Genomic DNA, 21,414 nt, shown 5'->3' with positions numbered 1-21,414 from the left:
AAGCTTAAAAATTTATTTAGATAGAATAGCCGTTGAGAGTAGATATTGAAAGAATAGTTAAAATTAGTAGAGAAACAGAAGCTGAATATTATAAGTAGAAGAAAACCAAGGGAAGAATGAAAGAACTCATTGTACTTTGCTTTAAAGGCAAGAAGAGAATAAACTCCTAATGTAAAAGATAAATAACGATTTTTCTAACTTTATTTTTTCTTTTGGGTGTAAGTTGTCCCATCTGAAATTGGAACCTTTTTGTACCTGCGCCCCCCTTTAAACAAAAAAAATTGTTGCGCCCCCCTAATTTTTCTAACAATCTAATTTCATAAATACTCAACTGATATTATAATTTATTTAATGGGCTACAAAATAATATACAATATTATGTAAAAATATATATAAAAAAATAATTATTTATTATAAGAAATAATAATTTTAAATGTAATAAAAACAAATCTTACAAAAATACAAAAAAAGAATATATAATTAATACAACATTATAAAAATTTAATGCGATGGTTGAGCAGCATGCCCCCCTTGCAACAGCTTCGCGCCCCCCTAGGGGCGCGCCCCACAGGTTGGAAACCACTGGTGTAAGTTGTCCCATCTGAAATTGGAAGCTGAAAATGTTTTTGACTTTCATTTTTCTTTTTTTTCTTTTTCTGCCTCAATCCTTTGCCTCAACTGTATATACAGTGTTTCCACAAATGTCATACTCCATAGGCAGTTTATTATACTGTATAAATTATGTAATAAGAAAAGGATAGCCAATTTGAACTTTTAAAACACATGACCTTAGATTTGATCAAAGTAGAGCGAGATTCTCTGTATTGGTTTCAAATTCTAATGTGATGTTATTCTTTAGATTTTCTTTTGTTTTAGGTTGACATAAACCACAGATTTAAGATGGTTCCACAGGAAAGAGAAAATGGTAGTCAAATCAATATTTTATAAAATTATTGTCTGTAGACCTGATCAGTTTTGCCCAATATGGTTATTTAATGCAATTTATACAATAATTTTCCACATTTAACTTCACTGCCCTCTGTATATTGTTTTGCTTATAGAATATTATATATTAATACTGTTTTCATATTTCTGTTAAAAACAATTTTTAAATAATTTTTTGATTTATTAAAAATAAGACAACTGATAGGTTCTAATGCTGAAAAAATTTTACAGCTTTTTCCCGTGTTTAAAGAGGGAATGCTAACCCCATATAATCTGTCTTCTCCACTTTTTTCTCTATCCAGCACATCCTTTTTCTTCCATTCTCTCTCTCCATCTCAGTTTCAGTCTTCCCCACTTCCTCCTTCTTATCACTTCCAACTTCCCAATCCTCTTTTCCAATATAGTTCTCATTTCTTCTCTCCACATGTCCAAACCATCTTAATCTACTTTCCTGCATCTTCTTTCTTATAGGACACACCTTGACTGTTCCTCTTATATAATCATTCCTACTTCTGCAAAAACTATACATCATTTTTTTAAAATCATTAACGAGTTGTTCCTTGAAAATATTACTTCTAAAATAAACATATGAGATAGAAAGTTAGGAATTTTGGTTAATGTTACCTTAGGTATACAAAATGGTGACTTGTCTCTGACTCCAGCATACAGAAGCGAGGAAACAGTGGGGATGCATGTTTTTCTAAACCTAACCTATTCTAATAAATTACCATAATTATTAGCAACTGAATTATTAGAATAGGTTAGGTTTAGAAAACGTGTGTCCCCACTGTTTCCTTGCTTCTGTATGCTGGAGTTAGAGACAAGCCGCCATTTTGTATACCTAGGGTAACATTAACTGGAATTTTTATTTACAGTAAAATTTAGTTACTGTATTTATTTTTTTATCTTGTTTCATTTATTGAGTTTTGTGAGTAGGATTATGCAAAACCTCAACTACTATCTCAACACTTCCTAACTGGAGCTTTCTTTTGCATAATAATGAAAGGAATTGCATACCACTAATTTAGAGTTTAAAAATGATTAAAAATATTACAAAAATGTAGTAGATTATTATTTAACTAGATATTAGTACACCTACAAGTTAAGCAAAATTGTTTTTGTTAGCACATTTATTATGCAAATCTGCACTGTATAAAAGATGCAGCAAGGTAGTCTTTGTTTTTTTACTGTTTGTTGTATGGCTGTTGAATTGTAAACGATTGATTCTGATGGAGAATTTTTTCTTTTGCTAGATTCTTTTACGTAATCAGGTTAATTGTTTGAGATTTTTGAATAATTTGTAATTTTGTAAATTGACTAATAAACAAATTTTATTGTTGTAATTATTAAATTGAAATTTGTGACATTTTAAGTTTTACACTAATTATTATTGTAATATATAATTTTTGCATTATACAAATACTGGACTGACTTTTTTAGCAAAAATTATGTATTAAAATAATAATTAGTATAAAACTCAATGTCACAAATTTCAATTTAATAATTACAACAATAAAATTTGGTTATTAGTCAATTTACAAAATTACAAATTATTCAAAAATCTCAAACAATTAACCTGATTAGGAAAAAGGGTATTTTCTTCTGCTAGGTTCTTAGGACACTTTACATTATTTGGGTGATGCCCACATGATGGTTTCAGACAGCATCAGGATTTCATCTAGGTATCTCTTTGAGAATTTCTCTTCTTCTGGTTGAAAGTGAGCAGTCTCTGAAGTCCATTGCAATGGATAACATGTGCAGGAAATTCCATGCTTCTTTCCTAGTTTACTGTCCTATACAACTGACTGAAGTTCTGTGGAGCCGGTGCAGAAGTTAGTCAAAAGGTAGCTAGACTAATCTGAAGCAAATGCATGTATTCACACATTTGCTCACTGCTCTACTGGATGGCAACATGGACAAACACCCATGCCAGGGCCAGCACAGAGCAGGTAAAAACACATGAAAAATAATAGCGAGGTTGAGGCCGAAGTTTTCAACGCAAAAATGTGTATGTCGGACGTTCAGTGCAGCTTTCCTGTAAGACTAGAAGTTTGACAATGGCATTTGGAATATTGCTTAAGTATCAATTTCCCTTGAAAATTTTCTTTTTTTCAATAGATTAATTGATTTAACTTCACAGTTGGTTTAACCGTAGTTATTTCGTCTGTACCGCATTTCATCAGAGACAAAGACTATTGGGTTTTATTCACATTATTCTTTATTTCACTATGCATTTCGGGTGCAATCTTTTCCGTTTATTTTGCACCCCTCATCAGGTGTTACATTTCTACAATTGGTAGAGAATACATTTGTTACATTAATTATTGTAGATGGGTTTCTTAATATATATAAGTTATAAAAGATTATTACAGTTTTTTTGGACTAGTCATAAAGAGTTATTACAATTATTATAATTATTACATTATTTAGATTGATTTAACACAAATTAATGTAAGGGATTATTTCAAATTTTATTATTGTTAGTATTATTCGGTACTAACCTTTTTTAAGACCATTCCGTTATGAGGTGTTTATGTCACCGTCCCCCGAGGCATTTCTAACTGTCCTTCGTTTAGTTTATTTGCGTTTCTTAAGCCCCTCCCCATTTCCTCCCACACTTCGTCTACCTCCATGCCGTTGTTTAGATTTATTGTGTTGCTTTTATTGACTATTGTAAAGTGTTCTTTGAATTTTCGTAAATAGTTGTCCTTCTCTCTGTGGATTATTTTTATACTTTTTTTATCGATTGTGCATCCGAATTTGCTGCAGTGATCGGTCCATGGTGATTGGTTATATTTGAGTCTGATTGCTGCTTCATGTTCTTTAATTCTGGTCTTTAGTTGTCTTCCTGTTTCTCCTATGTATATTGCTGGTTTTTTGCATGTACATTTTATTTCATACACCACTCCTGTTTCGTCTAGTTTGTTTTCATTTTTGATTTCGTTGATGTTGATGCTGTTTTTAATTTTATTTTTTAGTTTGGCTGCTATTATAATACTATTTTTTCTGAAGACTTTTCTGTATTTTTCACATGTGTCTTTAATATAGGGGAAAGACGTATGTGTAATATTCTCATTGTTATTTTTCACGTTGAATCTGTTTTTAATAAATTCAGTTGTCCATTTTTTTAATAATCTGTTTGGGTAATCGTTTAGGATAAAAGTATTTATTAGGTCATTTTTTTGTTTTTCTCTCTCTTTAACTTTAGATGTTCTGTTCCATATTTTAGACAATGCTGTTATGAAGTTGTTTCTTTTAATAGTTATGGGGCAATACGATTTATAGTTAAGGATTTTGTCCACATTGCTGCTTTTTTTGTACGGTTTTATGTTGATGTTGTTTCCTTCTCTGGTTATAGTTTTGTCTAGATAATTTATTGCTTTTTTACTTTCAGTATCACTTTTAAACTTTATTGTATTGCTTAGTGTGTTTGCATAGTTGCATATTATATTTTCATTGGTTATTGCTTTGTCGTATATTATTATTATATCGTCTACATATCTAGCCATAAAAGTTATCCCATTTGTGTTTGCTAATTTTTTATCTATTTCTGTCATGCATATTTCTGCGAGTTTCGGTCCGATTATTGTTCCCATACTAATGCCATTTTTTTGTCTATATATTTTTTCTTCTATATGGTAGTAATTATTGTAAAAACTGTATTTTATTAGTTCTAGTAGCCAGTTATGTATGTCTATGAGGAGGAAAAGATTACTCAAAAAAATGCACAATAGTAAAAAATTATTTAAAGAAAAATAACTTAAACATAATCAAAGCTGATAAAACCAACAAAATTATCATTGTTAATAAAGAATGGGAAAAAAAGAAAAAATCAGAAATAGTCCAAACAGATGACTTTGTTGAACTAACCGAAGACCCAAAAGATGAAATTGAAAAATGGATGAAAAAAGAAATTACGAAACTTTACAAACAACAAAAGATAACACCAGGGGAAAAAAAACAAATACTCAACTTCAAAGACATCAGAAAACCACAACTTAAAATCCGTCTTAAAACACACAAACCAGGCGAGATATGCAGACCACTAGTGGACTTTAAGAACACAATATTATCCAACCTAGAACTGTTCATAAAGAAAAAACTAAAAATAGTCCCATACTCAACCTACTCTATAAAAAACACCGACGAACTAATAAGGAAACTAATGACGGTTAAAATGAAACCAACATACAGGTTATTAAGTCTGGACATAATCTCTATGTACCCATCAATAAAATGGGAACTCATTGAGGAAAGCCTACGCAAGATAGACATACATAACTGGCTACTAGAACTAATAAAATACAGTTTTTACAATAATTACTACCATATAGAAGAAAAAATATATAGACAAAAAAATGGCATTAGTATGGGAACAATAATCGGACCGAAACTCGCAGAAATATGCATGACAGAAATAGATAAAAAATTAGCAAACACAAATGGGATAACTTTTATGGCTAGATATGTAGATGATATAATAATAATATACGACGAAGCAATAACCAATGAAAATATAATATGCAACTATGCAAACACACTAAGCAATACAATAAAATTTAAAAGTGATACTGAAAGTAAAAAAGCAATAAATTATCTAGACACAACTATAACCAGAGAAGGAAACAACATCAACATAAAACCGTACAAAAAAAGCAGCAATGTGGACAAAATCCTTAACTATAAATCGTATTGCCCCATAACTATTAAAAGAAACAACTTTATAACAGCATTGTCTAAAATATGGAACAGAACATCTAAAGTTAAAGAGAGAGAAAAACAAAAAAATGACCTAATAAATACTTTTATCCTAAACGATTACCCAAACAGATTATTAAAAAAATGGACAACTGAATTTATTAAAAACAGATTCAACGTCAAAAATAACAATGAGAATATTACACATACGTCTTTCCCCTATATTAAAGACACATGTGAAAAATACAGAAAAGTCTTCAGAAAAAATAGTATTATAATAGCAGCCAAACTAAAAAATAAAATTAAAAACAGCATCAACATCAACGAAATCAAAAATGAAAACAAACTAGACGAAACAGGAGTGGTGTATGAAATAAAATGTACATGCAAAAAACCAGCAATATACATAGGAGAAACAGGAAGACAACTAAAGACCAGAATTAAAGAACATGAAGCAGCAATCAGACTCAAATATAACCAATCACCATGGACCGATCACTGCAGCAAATTCGGATGCACAATCGATAAAAAAAGTATAAAAATAATCCACAGAGAGAAGGACAACTATTTACGAAAATTCAAAGAACACTTTACAATAGTCAATAAAAGCAACACAATAAATCTAAACAACGGCATGGAGGTAGACGAAGTGTGGGAGGAAATGGGGAGGGGCTTAAGAAACGCAAATAAACTAAACGAAGGACAGTTAGAAATGCCTCGGGGGACGGTGACATAAACACCTCATAACGGAATGGTCTTAAAAAAGGTTAGTACCGAATAATACTAACAATAATAAAATTTGAAATAATCCCTTACATTAATTTGTGTTAAATCAATCTAAATAATGTAATAATTATAATAATTGTAATAACTCTTTATGACTAGTCCAAAAAAACTGTAATAATCTTTTATAACTTATATATATTAAGAAACCCATCTACAATAATTAATGTAACAAATGTATTCTCTACCAATTGTAGAAATGTAACACCTGATGAGGGGTGCAAAATAAACGGAAAAGATTGCACCCGAAATGCATAGTGAAATAAAGAATAATGTGAATAAAACCCAATAGTCTTTGTCTCTGATGAAATGCGGTACAGACGAAATAACTACGGTTAAACCAACTGTGAAGTTAAATCAATTAATCTATTGGAAAAAAAGAAAATTTTTCAAGGGAAATTGATACTTAAGCAATATATACAAAAAACCGCACCATTAACGTCTAATACTTATGGAAGGCATTTGGAATGTCAAGCATGATTCCACTGACTTTCCAAACGCCATTGTCAAACTTCTAGGCTTACAGGAAAGCAGTGCTGAACGTCCAACATACACGTTTTCATGTTGAAAACTTTGGTCTCAACCTCGCTATTGTAACTAAATTAATATCACTACAGGCTAAAGAAAAACTCTTGCTACCTCACAACAATGTTTTCATTTTAGTTAGGTTTGTTTCATGTATCATGAATGAATTAATAATGATAATAAATAAAGATTATAATACAGTCAGTGTAAATTCGTAAAGTTGTAAATTATTCATTATTATTTCAATATGTTACTAAACAAGTTTTCACTGAATTGGGATAAGAATTTAATCATCATAATATATTCCTTACTTATAATCTAATGAACAACTCATTTTACAATTTTATGTATTAAATATAATACAAATTTATAATTCATCAAGTTCAGTCAATGGATATTTTTTATGTGCATATTAGCATTTAGGTATGCAGCTGTAGTAATTAGTTATTTAGTTTGCTAATTGCCAGCTAAAGGAGTGATTCATATATAAAATCTGAATTGAGGAGGGGATATGTAAAAATTTTATGACAGATTGTGATGGAATGGGACAGGACAGATCAGTAATGAGATGATATCCTAAATACTTCAAATAGGAAAATTTTTGAGAAGTATTTTGATCAATGATCACAAAATGTTCTTCTTCATTTAAATAGTTGCACTTTAGTAGAAGTTTCTCTGTTGGAATTGCTCTAGTAGAACTTTTAAATGTAAGGATAATGGCAAAAATTTAACCTTTACAGATACAGAGTACAAAAGATACTGCTGAAAGATAGACTAATATAAGTTGGTAATAAAGGTAACTAAGTTAAGGCCAGAAAAGACACAAACTTTACAGTCAACTTTATCTGGAGAGGGTGAATGGGAATAATGTGTTCCATGGGCAGTCATCATGGTCTGAATACAAAGTGAATAAATAACAAATGAAATGTTTAACAGAAACATATAAAATTTAAAACAAATAGAATTTTTTGGAGCTAACACTGATATATAATGTTAACTTTAGGAGTTTCTTAGTACAATATCATCTCTTTTTTTGTGGTAAATTTGAATTTTTTTAATACTTTTTTGTTATTGGCCTATTTTTAAAATTAGCCATGCCTTGGCAGGAAATATGAATAAATTAATGTACTGCAATATTAAAAATAATCACAAACCAGAAAATCCAGCAGTAAAATTTTAATTTAAGAAATACTTTAAAAGGTCTTTAATTGTTTTTATTAAGACACGGTGATAAATTATAGGGAGGCAGAAATGTTTTCCCATGCTTCGAGATCTTTATTTTATATTCCCTTTTGATGTTTCAATCTTATTCTGCAACCTAAATGACAACAACAATCACATGTCAGTTACAACCAATAATAATATATTACATAAATTTTTTTTCAAATTTCTTGTTTTATCTTCCTAATTACATTTTAACCTGAAGATGAAAACCAACGTTTTCAACAAACTTAAGTATTTAATTAAGTTAAAATTTTACTGCTGGATCTTCTTGTTTGTCAGTGTTTTTAATATATATACAGTTCTTAGTTGTTATTAATGTACTGTAGATGTGTTTTATAGAAATGCATGATTCTAATATTGGGTTGGCAGATCAAATGTGACATCAGCATGGGGATTGTCTAAAAATTGGTGACAAAATGTGATGGGGGAGTATGTAGTCAGTAAAGTCTTAAAATTGGTGACATCAATATTGAATCACTCCAAACATATAAACATAAAATCAAAATTTAAATTTATTCAACTATTTTTATATAAACAATGCAGCAAATCCAATTTTTAATTAAACTGGGTTTGTTGAGTTGAGGGTTAACTAACCATAGCTTAATAATTTGGCAGATTGTCTGGTTTAACTCATTCTGTTCTGTGGGCTTTTTTATACCAATCATGGGCAGTTAGATAGTAAAGGATGGAGCCCAATATATCTGGGCAGATCATCTGTAAAATTTCTTAAATAATCCAGATTTGAACCCAAGGTCTCTAGAAAAGAGCACTGATTCTTTTATCTTGACCATTTGTAATCAATTATTTGATTTTAAAAAATATTTTGATTATTTGTAACTATCTCTGTAGTTCAAATGGATACATTAATTGGAGGCTCAAAACCACTTCTTTTAAAGTAATTTTTCAATTCTTGTACTTGTTAGTTTTCATATTATAAAAGTTTATATTTTAAAAGTGTACTAAAGAACTTGACTTAATTATGATGAATTTTAAAGCAGTGTTTCTGTTTAGAATATGTAAAATATAAAAATATGGAATTACATATGTATAAATAAAATATAAATTTTTTTTTTATATGTATTTGTAGTCCTTTGTATATAAACCCATTAATCCAAATGACCCCATACATAGTTCAAATTAGGAATTGTGCACTGTAATTTTAAAATTTTGAAGGAATTTTATGCAATAAAATTAATTAGAAACATTATTGTATTTTAGATATAATCAACCAACAAGTTACCCATAGCACTGCCTGGGGACGTATTCAATGCCCATTGGCCTACTCCAACGTGGTGCTCTGCTCTATTGCACTATGACTATTTTTATATTGTTCCTAAATTAAACTCTAGGAAGGGTTATTTTTAAAACATAGTGTATGCATCCTGAGGTTTTTTTGAGGCAGAGGTTTATTACCTTGCAACAATAGATGAGTGAGTAAAGTTTGAAAGATTACTCTCACATTTTTTTGAACTAACAGAATCATTTATTGACAATGTTTATGAATTACAGCTACAATATTTGAAATTAATTACTGTTTTCATAGTTTAGATTAACTCAACATCTTCTGATTCTGAGTTTGAATCAGTTTTCTTAATTATCCTTCGTCTGATAAGCTTTTGACTTATGAATTTGACTGTGGCTTTCCCATGCTCAATATTTGGCAATATTTATAATTTTATTTCAAAAAATATTCCTGTGAATCTTGTAATAGAATGTGCTATCCGACTAGACAATTTGAAGAGGTAGTATTTTAGTTAAACTCCTTACCTATCACTTTAAACTACTTACGCTATATAGTACAGTACTTTGTGTTTCCCACTGTTTTCAATTCAGTTTATTTTTAACAGCACCTTTATTTGCCAGAATTTATTTGAGGAAATATGGTATATAGCAGACATGGGCAAATGTGGCTCCGAGAGCCGCATGCGGCTCTTTTTGAGTTATATGTGGCTCTTGCTGAAAGTGTTAATTTCTGCTTCTTATTATTATTTTTACAGTTTTTTTTCCACAATTTTGTGAAAATATGTTTATTAAAAAAATTCGATATTTGTTTTATATTACATTTATATTATATAATAAAATCGCGGTACAAAACTGCGGTACAGAATAAAAAAGTACAGAACTGCGGCTCCCATGCATTTTGCAAAACCTACATTTCGGCTCCCACTGAACTTTTGCTTGCCCACCCCTGATATATAGTATGATTGCAACTTATTTGTTGATAAATATCTATTAAAATAGTTTAAAATAAAAGATTTATTAAAATAGCTGTACAAAGTAAAATATATATGTAGGAATTCAAGAAAGATACTTGCTAGCTTACATTGCTTAAGTAAGTCCTGATGCTTGTTGATTCAATGGAGTAATATTCTTGATTTACTAGATCTTAAATTCAAATCCTGCTTTGGGAATTGTTATTTGTTTGAATGCAGTATAGTTGCTAATTTTCTGGCATTGTAATTATTTAAAACTAAGAAATTGCCACATCTATACCAGTAAAATGTTTAACAAATATAAGCTATTGCTCATTCTCATTCTTTGTTCAACATTGTGAAGTACAAATATACATCATTTAATTTAAGATAAGTTATACAGTCTTGCATTGTAAAGTTATGCCTCAGTTTTCTCTTCAAAACTTTTTGTAATTTATTAAAAAAAAAAGAATATTCATTTTACAAAATTCAATAATACAGTAGTCAGTTTAATAACTAAATTATCATTTCATTTTTAACTCCACCCTGTGGGCACTAAGAGTGCTTTTCTTCCATATCCAGTATAGGTATAGCCAGGCCCATAGTGGGAGAAACTGGATGGTGAAGGATGGGGCATTGACATATTCTGGATAGATTGCTTGTTAGAAATTCCTCGATAGTTCATCATTTGAATTCAATCCTGAGTCACTCAGGGTGGTAGACTGATGCCTTAACTGTCTTAGCCATCAGCCAAAACTAAATTATTTTGATTTTTATTGTCTTAAAATCTCTATAAGTGCTTTAGTTAAGAAATCTATTTTAAACTACTTGTAGTAAAAGTATTGTACTTTTTAACAAATTTGTTTTTATTTAATTTGAGCTTATAATAATTTCAGACAAGTGTTAAAATACTATATTATTTACTAGGACATTGAGCAACTTTGACGTATTGCAGTAGAAATTGAGGCAGAGCCAGAAAAAAAGAAGAAATTCCTGTACCTATTATGCACAGAAAAGGCAATCCTTTTACCTGGCTAATGTGGGTGGTGAACTCTGTACATGCAGCCACAAAAGAGGCTATCCTTGTACTTTACCTGCCAGCCATGGGAGACATGATCCTAGCACAGGCTGGATACAGAGAGATTATCCTTGCACTTGCTGACACAGAGAGGTGATCCAAGAACAAAGTAATCATCATCGATTGCTTTGATTATCAAAATCGATCCATTAAATTTTGGATCCATCGATCCATTGAGAATGAACTTGATTCTATAAGCCCATAGAAGACATCCTAGCAACCATGAAACATTGCACTACGAAGTCATGTGAAAGATATGATATTGCTTTGTTGCACGTGTTCGTGAAATGACCTTATATCTCGAAAACAAAGTCATAGACCTTGAGTTTTTTTACTACATTTTTGGATTCCTCATTGCAGTTAATGAAAAACGGCAAGTTTAATCAAAATCATTTGAACAGATTTTGAGAACAAACACAATTCTGTAAGCCACTTAGAAGAGGCTTTGCTAATGCTTCACCTCAAATATGATTGTGTTCTAACATAATTAATAAATGTTAATAATTATAAATATGATACAAGGAATAATTTATTAATTGAACTAGTTAATGCTTTTTACTTTTTGAAAGTGTTAAATTTTATAATATAATGGTACTTGAAATTAGTACCTATGTTGCATAATGATCATCCACACGTGAAAATTTTGTCTCTGATTAATTTATATAAAGTATTTGCATATGAATATGGGATTATTCTCATTATAATTATTATGTCATATAAGTAAGAATCATGGAAAACACAAAAATTAAGGATATAAAAGATATGTTTTTTTTTATTGATTGCTACTGTTGTTTAATCCCATTAAGTGTGTGTTGTTTCTTGTGACTCTATAAACAAAAGTACAGTAGTATAGGCTACATACAATATGTTGTCCTATTTCTGATAAGATTGCTCAATTTTTCTGAAGCTAATCTACTATATATACCTGAAAAAATGGGCAGTCTCTTTCTTTCTGTCACAGTATGCCAAAAACGGCCACTGGGAATGCCCCTAGCTGTTATTTAAATTAACAATATAAATTATTTTATATTTTTACAGTATAATACTCAGTATATTATTTTTATTTGTAATTTAGTATGCCCCAATGACTGCATTGGGCCTTTCGACTTGTCTAGTATAAGATCCATATCTGACAGAACAACAAGGCTATAAAGGAGGAGGAAGAAGCTGAAGCAATATCCCTGGAGCTCAGACAAGAAGCTATAAAAGAACATTTTAATTATGAAGTACGGAAAATAAATTTATATAATTTTAAGTGTAAAGAGAGAGAAAAAAGAAATGCAATAAATTAAGTATCACATCAGAGTATAGAAGAACACCAGGATCTGATCTCTCTTCATGGTCCAGTAGATCAAATATGTTAATAAAACTTATTGATTTAGCCATCTTCATTTCTAGTCTATTGAATGTTTACTTCTTCTTTTAGTACAATCCATTCTTTTCTTCATAATTCATTTACTGCAGTACATAACACTGAAACACCTTATGAAGGCAACTAAATTATTCCGACAACATATGAAACTGTTAAAACAGACACATCTATAACTTGTAATAAGTGATCATCCAATTGCCAAACAACAGTAACTGACTTCCAGGCATTGATCCTGAAATTTTGATATTTTTATGTTGAATGGGGCTGGAAATTATGGACTTTATAAAGAATTTCATAATTTCCAGCCCTCTTGATTTGAGGCTTCGATACCAGAGGGTAATGTTAACTGAGGTATGTCTGTAATTTTTGATGAGAACAGAGTATTTTTGAATTAGAAATTACCTATTATAAGACATAATAAAGATTTTCTAGAAAATGAACTGTCTTCACTTTTGTAAATATATAGGGAGCTAGATATTTAAAGTAACTTAGATATATTTTTAAGTCTAGTTAAAACTGTTTTGGAACAGCTGCATATTTTTTATTTATGATTGTGTTGTTTTAATTTAAGCAAGTTGCATAATAACTTTTGGCATAAATATGCATAAAATTTGATCTAAAAAATGCTTTTAATAATAATCTATTTCAAATTTAGCATTGATTTATATTTATTTCCTGAAGATTATAAGAGTATGAAATTATTTAGTGTATACTTACAACCTAATGTTTAAATAATTTAAAATTAATCTTGTTAATATCTGTTCGAAAATATTTATTTTTAAAATTTAATTAAGCTATCTTTTAGTGAACTATTTTCTAATGATTATTTTCATTTTTGTTTTTTACAGATACATTTTACTGTTAGCTTTCATTTTTGTGTAAACAACAACTTTCTTAATTATTGTTCTGAATGTTTGCGATGCCTGGTTCGTTTTCCTGTGAACTATGTGGCTATATAGCTGGAAGTCATCGAATGCTTGCGAGACATCGTGCCACCACGCATGAAACCAAAGTGTTTCGTTGTTCTGAGTGTCCATTTGTTACAAGGTACCGTACAAATTTATATCGACACAGAAGGGAGATACACGGTTTAAATAAGGTCAATGCTTGTGCGTTCTGTGGGTTTTTTGCTACGACGACTGATGATTTGAGAATCCATAGACAGACTTGTCCTGCTGGAGGTCTTCAGGACATTCAGTCACAGCCTCTCTTTCCAAGTGAAATTCCTCAATACGAAATTTTTCCTAATGATTATGTACAATTTGGAACAGTTCCTACTTTTAAAGAACCTTTTCCTGTTTTGCCACAACCAGCTGTGAGTTGTAACGAATATAATCCATTTAATCAACCTCCAATATTTAACGAACCATATAATTTTATTCCTCCAACTCAACCTATTTCAAACAAAGTTCCATATAATGAAATTGAAAGTACACCTGATATGTTTGTTTTACCGCCTACTATTCCCCAAATACCAATAAGTAAAGAAAAGATTGTTACAGAAACTCCAAAATCACCTGATACAACAAACATTAATGATTTATCGAAAAGACTTGAACCAAATAAAATGAATGAAATGGCAAAGAAGCTTGAACCAGCTAAAGTAAGACGTAGTTACGTTTGTGAACCTTGTGATCTCAAAACAACAAATCCTCGAGAATATTTGGCTCACCGTAGAGATGTTCATAAAGAAAAAATTACAATATACGAATGTAAATACTGTATCTATGCTTCAAAAAATCCTCAGAAACTTCAAAGACATTATGGTCTTGTTCATAGACAAATATCATCAATTAAAAGAGCTTATAACTCTATAAAAGGTAAAACACAAGTTGCTAAAAAGAGCTGTGTATCACAGAAGAAAAATAAAATAATTGTTAAGCCAGAAATAAGAAAAGAAAAACAGAGAAGCGATGAAGTAGCATTAGAACCAACAATTCCGTCTGAGGATACATCACCAAAACTTCCATCACCATCATCATCAGGTAATGCATATAATGAAGTAGAGAAAGATTGTTTACAAAAACCAATTCAACAAAAATTTAAGTGTTCTGCTTGCCACTTTCATACAAAAAGCAAGCTAGTATTATTACATCATGAGAAAACTAAACACCTCAAAAAGAAATTTTATCGTTGTTTGCAGTGTGTTTATGTAACTCATGTGAAATCTCGATATACAAAACATGTAAGATATCATTCACTTTCGAAAATAAAATGTCCTCATTGTGATTTTAAAACTGCATACAAATGGAATTTAGACAGACACATGAAAAATCATATTAGTGAAGGAAGTTACAGATGTTCAAAATGTTGTTTTTCTGCTCATAGCAAGCAGTCACTTACAATTCATATTGTTAACCATCATAGTGAATCTATTAATTCTGTAAATGATCTTATGATGATTGGTGATAATAGTGATGATGAGAAGAATATGACAGAAACAAATTCGTATAATGATCTAACCTGCACAAGTGAGAGGATAGTCGGAAATGAAAATATTGAAGCTGAAAGAAGTACTGAATCAAGAAGTATTCATATCTCTAGAAATAATGGGAACAAAACAATGAATTCAGATCTAGTCAATGATCCATATCTAAAAACACCTCTTATTGAAAATGCTCCTATTGTTGCAAAACCAAAAATGCAAAAAGCTGTAAAATCGGGTGGTGGCTCTTCTAGAAGAATGATGGAACATTCAGAAAAGAAATATTCTTGTCCATTATGTGAGGTCACTTTTGATCATCTTGCTTGGCTGGCTAGACATTTGAATCGCAGACATAATAATGAACAAGCAAAAGACATAACTGCTATTGTTCAAATGCTAGCAGCTAAAAGCAAACCTGGTGCAGTTTCAAAATTAAAGAATAAAAAAAATGGAAAGAAAGCGCATCGTGCAACACCCGTATGTGCAGTGTGTGGATATAAAACGAAATGGTTTTCTGAAATGAAACGACACATGCGAGTACATACAGACGAGAAACCATTCGAGTGTCCGTTTTGTGAATATAAATGTAGGTGGAAAGGTGATTTAACAAGACACGTTCAAAAAAGACATGATGATATAACTATACAAAATAGTGAAATTCATTCAAAATCATTTATTAAATCTCCCGAAGACGATAATGCAATATTACCATTGAAACATAAACGAGCTTGTGTTATTAGAAATGAAAAAATGAGAAAGTATTTGAAAAAGTCAGATGATCAGGACTGTCCACTGGATCTTAGTGTTGATCGAAATATGGCTTTATCATCTCGATATCAAAATGATTTTCCATTTTTTGAAGGAAGTCACTTCTATAAAAATGATAAAAATTTACAAATGGCCAATGATCAATATTTTGAATCATCAAAATTATCAAGAAGTTCTTCTGCAAATTCTAAAAATTCATTCATGATACAGTCATCGTCAAAATCATTCTCCTGTGTTTTTTGTGACTTCACTACAACAAATGAATTCAGTTTTAAAGTCCATAACACAAGGCATTTTACCAAATATCCATTTATGTGCTCCACCTGTTCTTTTAGATCTAATTGGCAAATGAAAATTGTAAAACATATCAAATTAAAACAGCACGTTAGTCGAGATCATGATAATGCTAGAGTGTTATTGATAGACTCAAAAGGAGATATCAGTGAATGTTTTAATGATAATTGTGAGGATCTGGATGATGGTTCTTTCACTAAACAGGATGATGACAAATTATCAGAGGAACATATAATGTTTGACGAATTTGATAGAAATAAACAAAACATATCCGATAGAACATTTAAGATTCCATTTATGATGAAAGAATCTTCCAAATCATACTTCTGTAGATATTGTAAATATAAAGATAAAGAAAGAAGGAATGTGCTTGCACACATGTGTGAACATACTGGACAGAAACCTTATAGATGTCGTATTTGTGGCTTTTGTTCGTTATGGCTTAATGTTTTAAAAAGACATGTTAGAAGGCGACATAAAGGTCGACTTTCTGACATAGAAGAAGGTTTTAAAATTATTGAAAAGAATCGTGTAATTAGTGTTATTGGATCAACTGTACTTAGAATTTCAAAATCAGAAAATTCAAAAATTACAACTTTATGTTCCTGCAAGATTTGTCCCTACAAATGTATGGGGCAAAATGTACTGGAAAATCACATGAAGCATCATAATTCTGTGGGTACTGCTAGCTATAAGTGTAGGTTTTGTCCATATTACTGCAAATTTAAAGATACTTTAGTCAAGCACCTAAATGTGCATGGCATGAGTGTATCAAATGCTACCAAGATAATTTCTCAATGTAAACTTTCTCAATTGGAAGGATCCACACATGAGAAGTATAGATGCTCATATTGTCCTTACAGAACAGATAGTACAACAACATACCTCTATCACAAACAGTGTCATCGTCCAAATAGAAGTGCACCTTTTAAATGTAAACATTGCTCATTTTGGGCCACTCACAAAGCTGTTTTGGATGATCATGTTAGTTTACATTCCAGACATTCACGTGATCGTAAGAGTTCTAGTAGAAGTCAATTTCCTTCAATGCCAATTCCCATTGAAGTTAAACAAAATGGTAAAATTATCAAAGTATATAGATGTCGCTTCTGCCCTATGATGGGTGACAATTTAGATACCGTGTACAAACATGAATTATTACATTCACGCAGTTCAAAGATGTATAAATGTAATATCTGCAAGAAAATCTGTGAAAGTGAAAAGCATTTGACTGCACATTTAAAATCTCACACATCCCCTATTCAGAATGATTTGCTGAGATACGGAAGTGATTCTGATGGGAATTATTTCAAAGGTTCTCTAAATAATTCCATCATTCAACATTCAGAAGACAACAATAAATTTAATTATTTTTGTACCAAATGCCCAGCTGCATTTGTCAATAAAAGTGATTATGCAATACACAGAGAAATCCACCAAAATACAGGAAATTCAATGCACATCACTGATTATCGTGGTTTTGACAATGAAAAATATTCTCAAAATTATGGTTCTGAACATTCTAGACATAAGAACCAAGGTTTTGGTATGATTGAGAGAAACAATTTAGTGGAACATCATAATTATGATGCAGGAAAGGGAGCTGAAAAGGATAAAACTGAAATAGTTGAGCAAACAATGGAAAATACTGGATTTGAACAAATGCTCTTGTTAGAGGAAGCAGAAACAAAATCTTTTGTAAATGGAAACAACACTAGCATTCTACCACAGAAACTTCATAATTGTTTTCAGTGTCCAGCTGCCTTTTGTAAGCCTGCCATTCTTGCATTTCATACTTCATTACATGGAACTCAAGGTAAATATGTATGTCCAGAATGCAATTATGCTACTGATTCAAAGAACAATGTTATTGCCCATTATCAGCTACACGTTAAGCCAAAATCAGCCAGCAAGAGCAGTTTGCGACTATATGAATGTACCAAATGCCCTGCAAAATTTCAAAAACCCAAAGGTTTACGCAAGCATTTTTCTTTGCACGGGCAGAAAAATAAATTTACTTGTGAAATTTGTGATTATTCTGTACCTTGTGCTGTCAACTTATTTAGACATAAAGTTGTTCATGTTAATGTTAACAACAACAACACCAGCAGCAACAATAATAACAACAGTAGTAATATTAACAATAATAACGGCATTAATAATAACCAGATAGAGCATAATTATGTACAGGAACAACCAGTGGAAAACACCGAGCAAATAACTGAAAGTCCAGATCAGATTTCAAACCAGAAAGAGTCTGTGGAACAAAAGAAATCTCCAAAATCCGAACGCGTGGAAGACAAGCGTTATTTCTCTTGCACTTTCTGTCCATATGTCCATCCTAGGAAATTTGCCGTGCAGAATCATATGCGTCGACACGCTAGCACCGAAGGTTTACAATGTCCTCATTGCAATTATAGGTCATTGCAAGCTTCGGTGTTAAGAGACCATTTGAAGTGGCATTTCCAAGCCCAGTTTGTCTTCAGCCCTCAGGCATTTATGAAGTTTGATGATATGGAAGTTTGGTTGGTTAATGGCAAAGAAAATGAGAATGAATTGATTTTTAAAGATCACGGGCAAAATTCAAAGAATAAAGAAGGTCGTTTCTTTTCTGCCATCAGCGAAAATTACATTGAAAATGAAGAAAAGAAACCTTTACCATTTGTAGATACAAAGAGTATAGAGAAAATGGTCGAAGAAGAATTGAATTTGATAGTCGAGGACAATAAAGACGATGATGAAAGAAAGGATGATGACTATGATCAAAGGAAGGATGACGACTACGATGACCAAAGGACGGATTACGATCACGACCAAAGGAAAGACGACGATAATGATGACCGAAGGAAGGACGAGGACAATGACGACCAAAGGAAGGACGAGGACGATGACGACGACGACGACGACGAAAAGAAGGAAGATTCAGAATATATGGAAGAAATAGAAAAATTGAAGCAATTGGCCATGAAACAAGAAGTAAAAGTTGTGCTGATGGACGTACTTTCTCAAGATAAGAATAAGAGCGAAACTTTAGAAGTGCAAGATAATACGGAAACAACGATAGGAAGTAATCAGTGCGGTCAGAAGAGCAACGAAGAATCAAAAGAAACAAAGGAGAAACCGAAAGAAAACACCATACAACATTGTGAAGAATCCAACAGTTCGGACAGTACTGTTGTTATCGAAACTCCTTTAGAAAATACCGAAACAAATGTAGACAACAACAACGTGTCAACATCAGAAACAGCGGTAACCAAAGAAACAGTGGTAACTTTTGAAGAAGTTCAAGAAGTTACAACCACCATAGAGCAGCAAGCACCCGAAGTGGAAGAAACTAATACGTTGGTGATAAAAGAGAACGAAATTGTAGAAACGAACTACGTGGAGAGAACGGCACCAACAATTTGCGAGTACACGAATACCATAGTAAGCGAAGAAGAAAATTTGCACACTCACCTCTATGGTAATGACGTGATGATGGTGAGGTTCGACGACGATTATCTACCATCCGAATCGGGAATAACGGAAGTGATTGAAGTAGAACAAGCACCCGTTCAAGACGTGGATCTATCATTAGATGCCGCCATTGTGGATAAAGAAGGGATCATGGAAGGGGACATGAATGGCATGTTTTCCGACGACGTTCAGGTTGTTGAAGTGGTAGCAGAGAACGAAGACAGTCTGAATGATTTCTCGGCGGAGCTTAAGAACGAACCGGATAGAAATTCGAACGACTTGATGGTTTCGTGTCATCCCAACAACTTTACAACAGACTGTGAACCGACTTCTATTGCTGAAGTCGAAATAAAAGTGTAAAATTACCTCTAAAGTTTGTTAAAAAGACATTTTTGCAGGTGTTTATGTATATAAGAAGTCCAAGACTGCCAATTATATATTTAAATGTAAAATGTTCACATTTGTAAAGTCGATAATATAGAGTTATATAGTTTATTTGTGTTCAATATGTATTGATAGAAAGATTTTTATTGAAATCCACCACATTATTTGTGTCCTATGGACATAATGTAACAAATAATCGTCTATAATTAATTTATGTATAATGAATAGTAGGCATTACGAAAATCTTCAGTTAATTTAATGCTCTTGCAAAGCAAGAAACGCTTTGTGTATGCAAATTTTATTTTTTAAAAGTAATTTTTTCTTGTTTGTCGGAAGCAATTCGTACTCCTAGATGTGTAAATGAGACAATAGGAATTATTTTGCACCAGAGTTTTTTGAGAGATGTAGCGATGTTTTAATGTTTGAGAATAAAACATGTGTTTTGTAATAATTAAACATGTGTTGAATTAAGGTGAAACGGTAAAACTGCATTACGCGGAACCACGAATTCGAATTTTTAATCATATGCCATGATAAAACAATAATAATGGCGTGGAATTGATGCTGTTTCATTCCGTTTATATTCGAATTGTAATTGCTGTTACCGTTTTGAAGTACTACGCTTCATTATGGTATGGAACAATGGCTTGCACACTAGATCCGAATCGATTTTGAGCTTCGGTCGAATGCTTAGTGTTTTGTTTTTAAAAATAATTTCATCGTTCTTTCAAAGTGATTACTCATGTCAGGAAATATTTTTGTAAACTTTATAAAACTAAAAATAATCGATATGGATACATGGATGGTTCGCAGAAAATTTTTCAAGGGGGCAATCGTAGAGACAATCACAAATTTCATTCATTTTTGGTTGTTTCATAAGTAGATTATAGAATACAATATTGCAACAATGCAAAAAGACACCAAGCGTACCATGTCGAGGGTGTAAGGTTTCTTATCTCAATCACTTTACAGTTATAATTTGTGGAATTTTTTACTCGATCCCAAAGGACAAGTGTTTCGTTTGCCTCCTGCGGATTCCCATGTACAGATATTTTCATTCATTTGAAAATAAACTAAAATTTAAGTGATAGGCTTATACCTAAAGAAAATTGCGATTTCAGTAGAATCGAGGTTACAGTACCCGTGCCATCTGCAGATAAAACGAAACAAGAAACTTTGGATTCGAACCTGGATCCCCGGAGGTCTAGTTGCCACCTCAACCACTGGACCGCCCGATTGTCGTGACAGTCTGTTGGACTAAAGACTTCTG

At 31.5% G+C, this 21,414-nt stretch overlaps 1 protein-coding gene across 1 annotated transcript in view; it reads left to right on the top strand.

The window, feature by feature from the left end:
• Window positions 1-20,600, top strand: part of LOC136990509 (zinc finger protein 729-like) — a 35,732-nt gene extending 15,132 nt beyond the window's left edge. Inside the window, exon 2 of the mRNA XM_067288907.1 lies at window positions 13,666-20,600. Within this exon, the coding sequence (XP_067145008.1) occupies window positions 13,728-20,120 (6,393 nt within the window). The 5' untranslated portion in view covers window positions 13,666-13,727 and the 3' untranslated portion in view covers window positions 20,121-20,600. The remainder of the gene's footprint in view (window positions 1-13,665) is intronic.
• Window positions 20,601-21,414: the final 814 nt, after the last annotated feature.

This window comes from Centruroides vittatus, unplaced genomic scaffold (assembly GCF_030686945.1).
Source record: "Centruroides vittatus isolate TY-2023 unplaced genomic scaffold, ASM3068694v2 scaffold_944, whole genome shotgun sequence".
NCBI classification, from domain to species: Eukaryota; Metazoa; Arthropoda; class Arachnida; order Scorpiones; family Buthidae; genus Centruroides; species Centruroides vittatus.
Note: the sequence above shows the minus strand (reverse complement) of the source record. Positions and strands in the feature narration are given on the sequence as shown.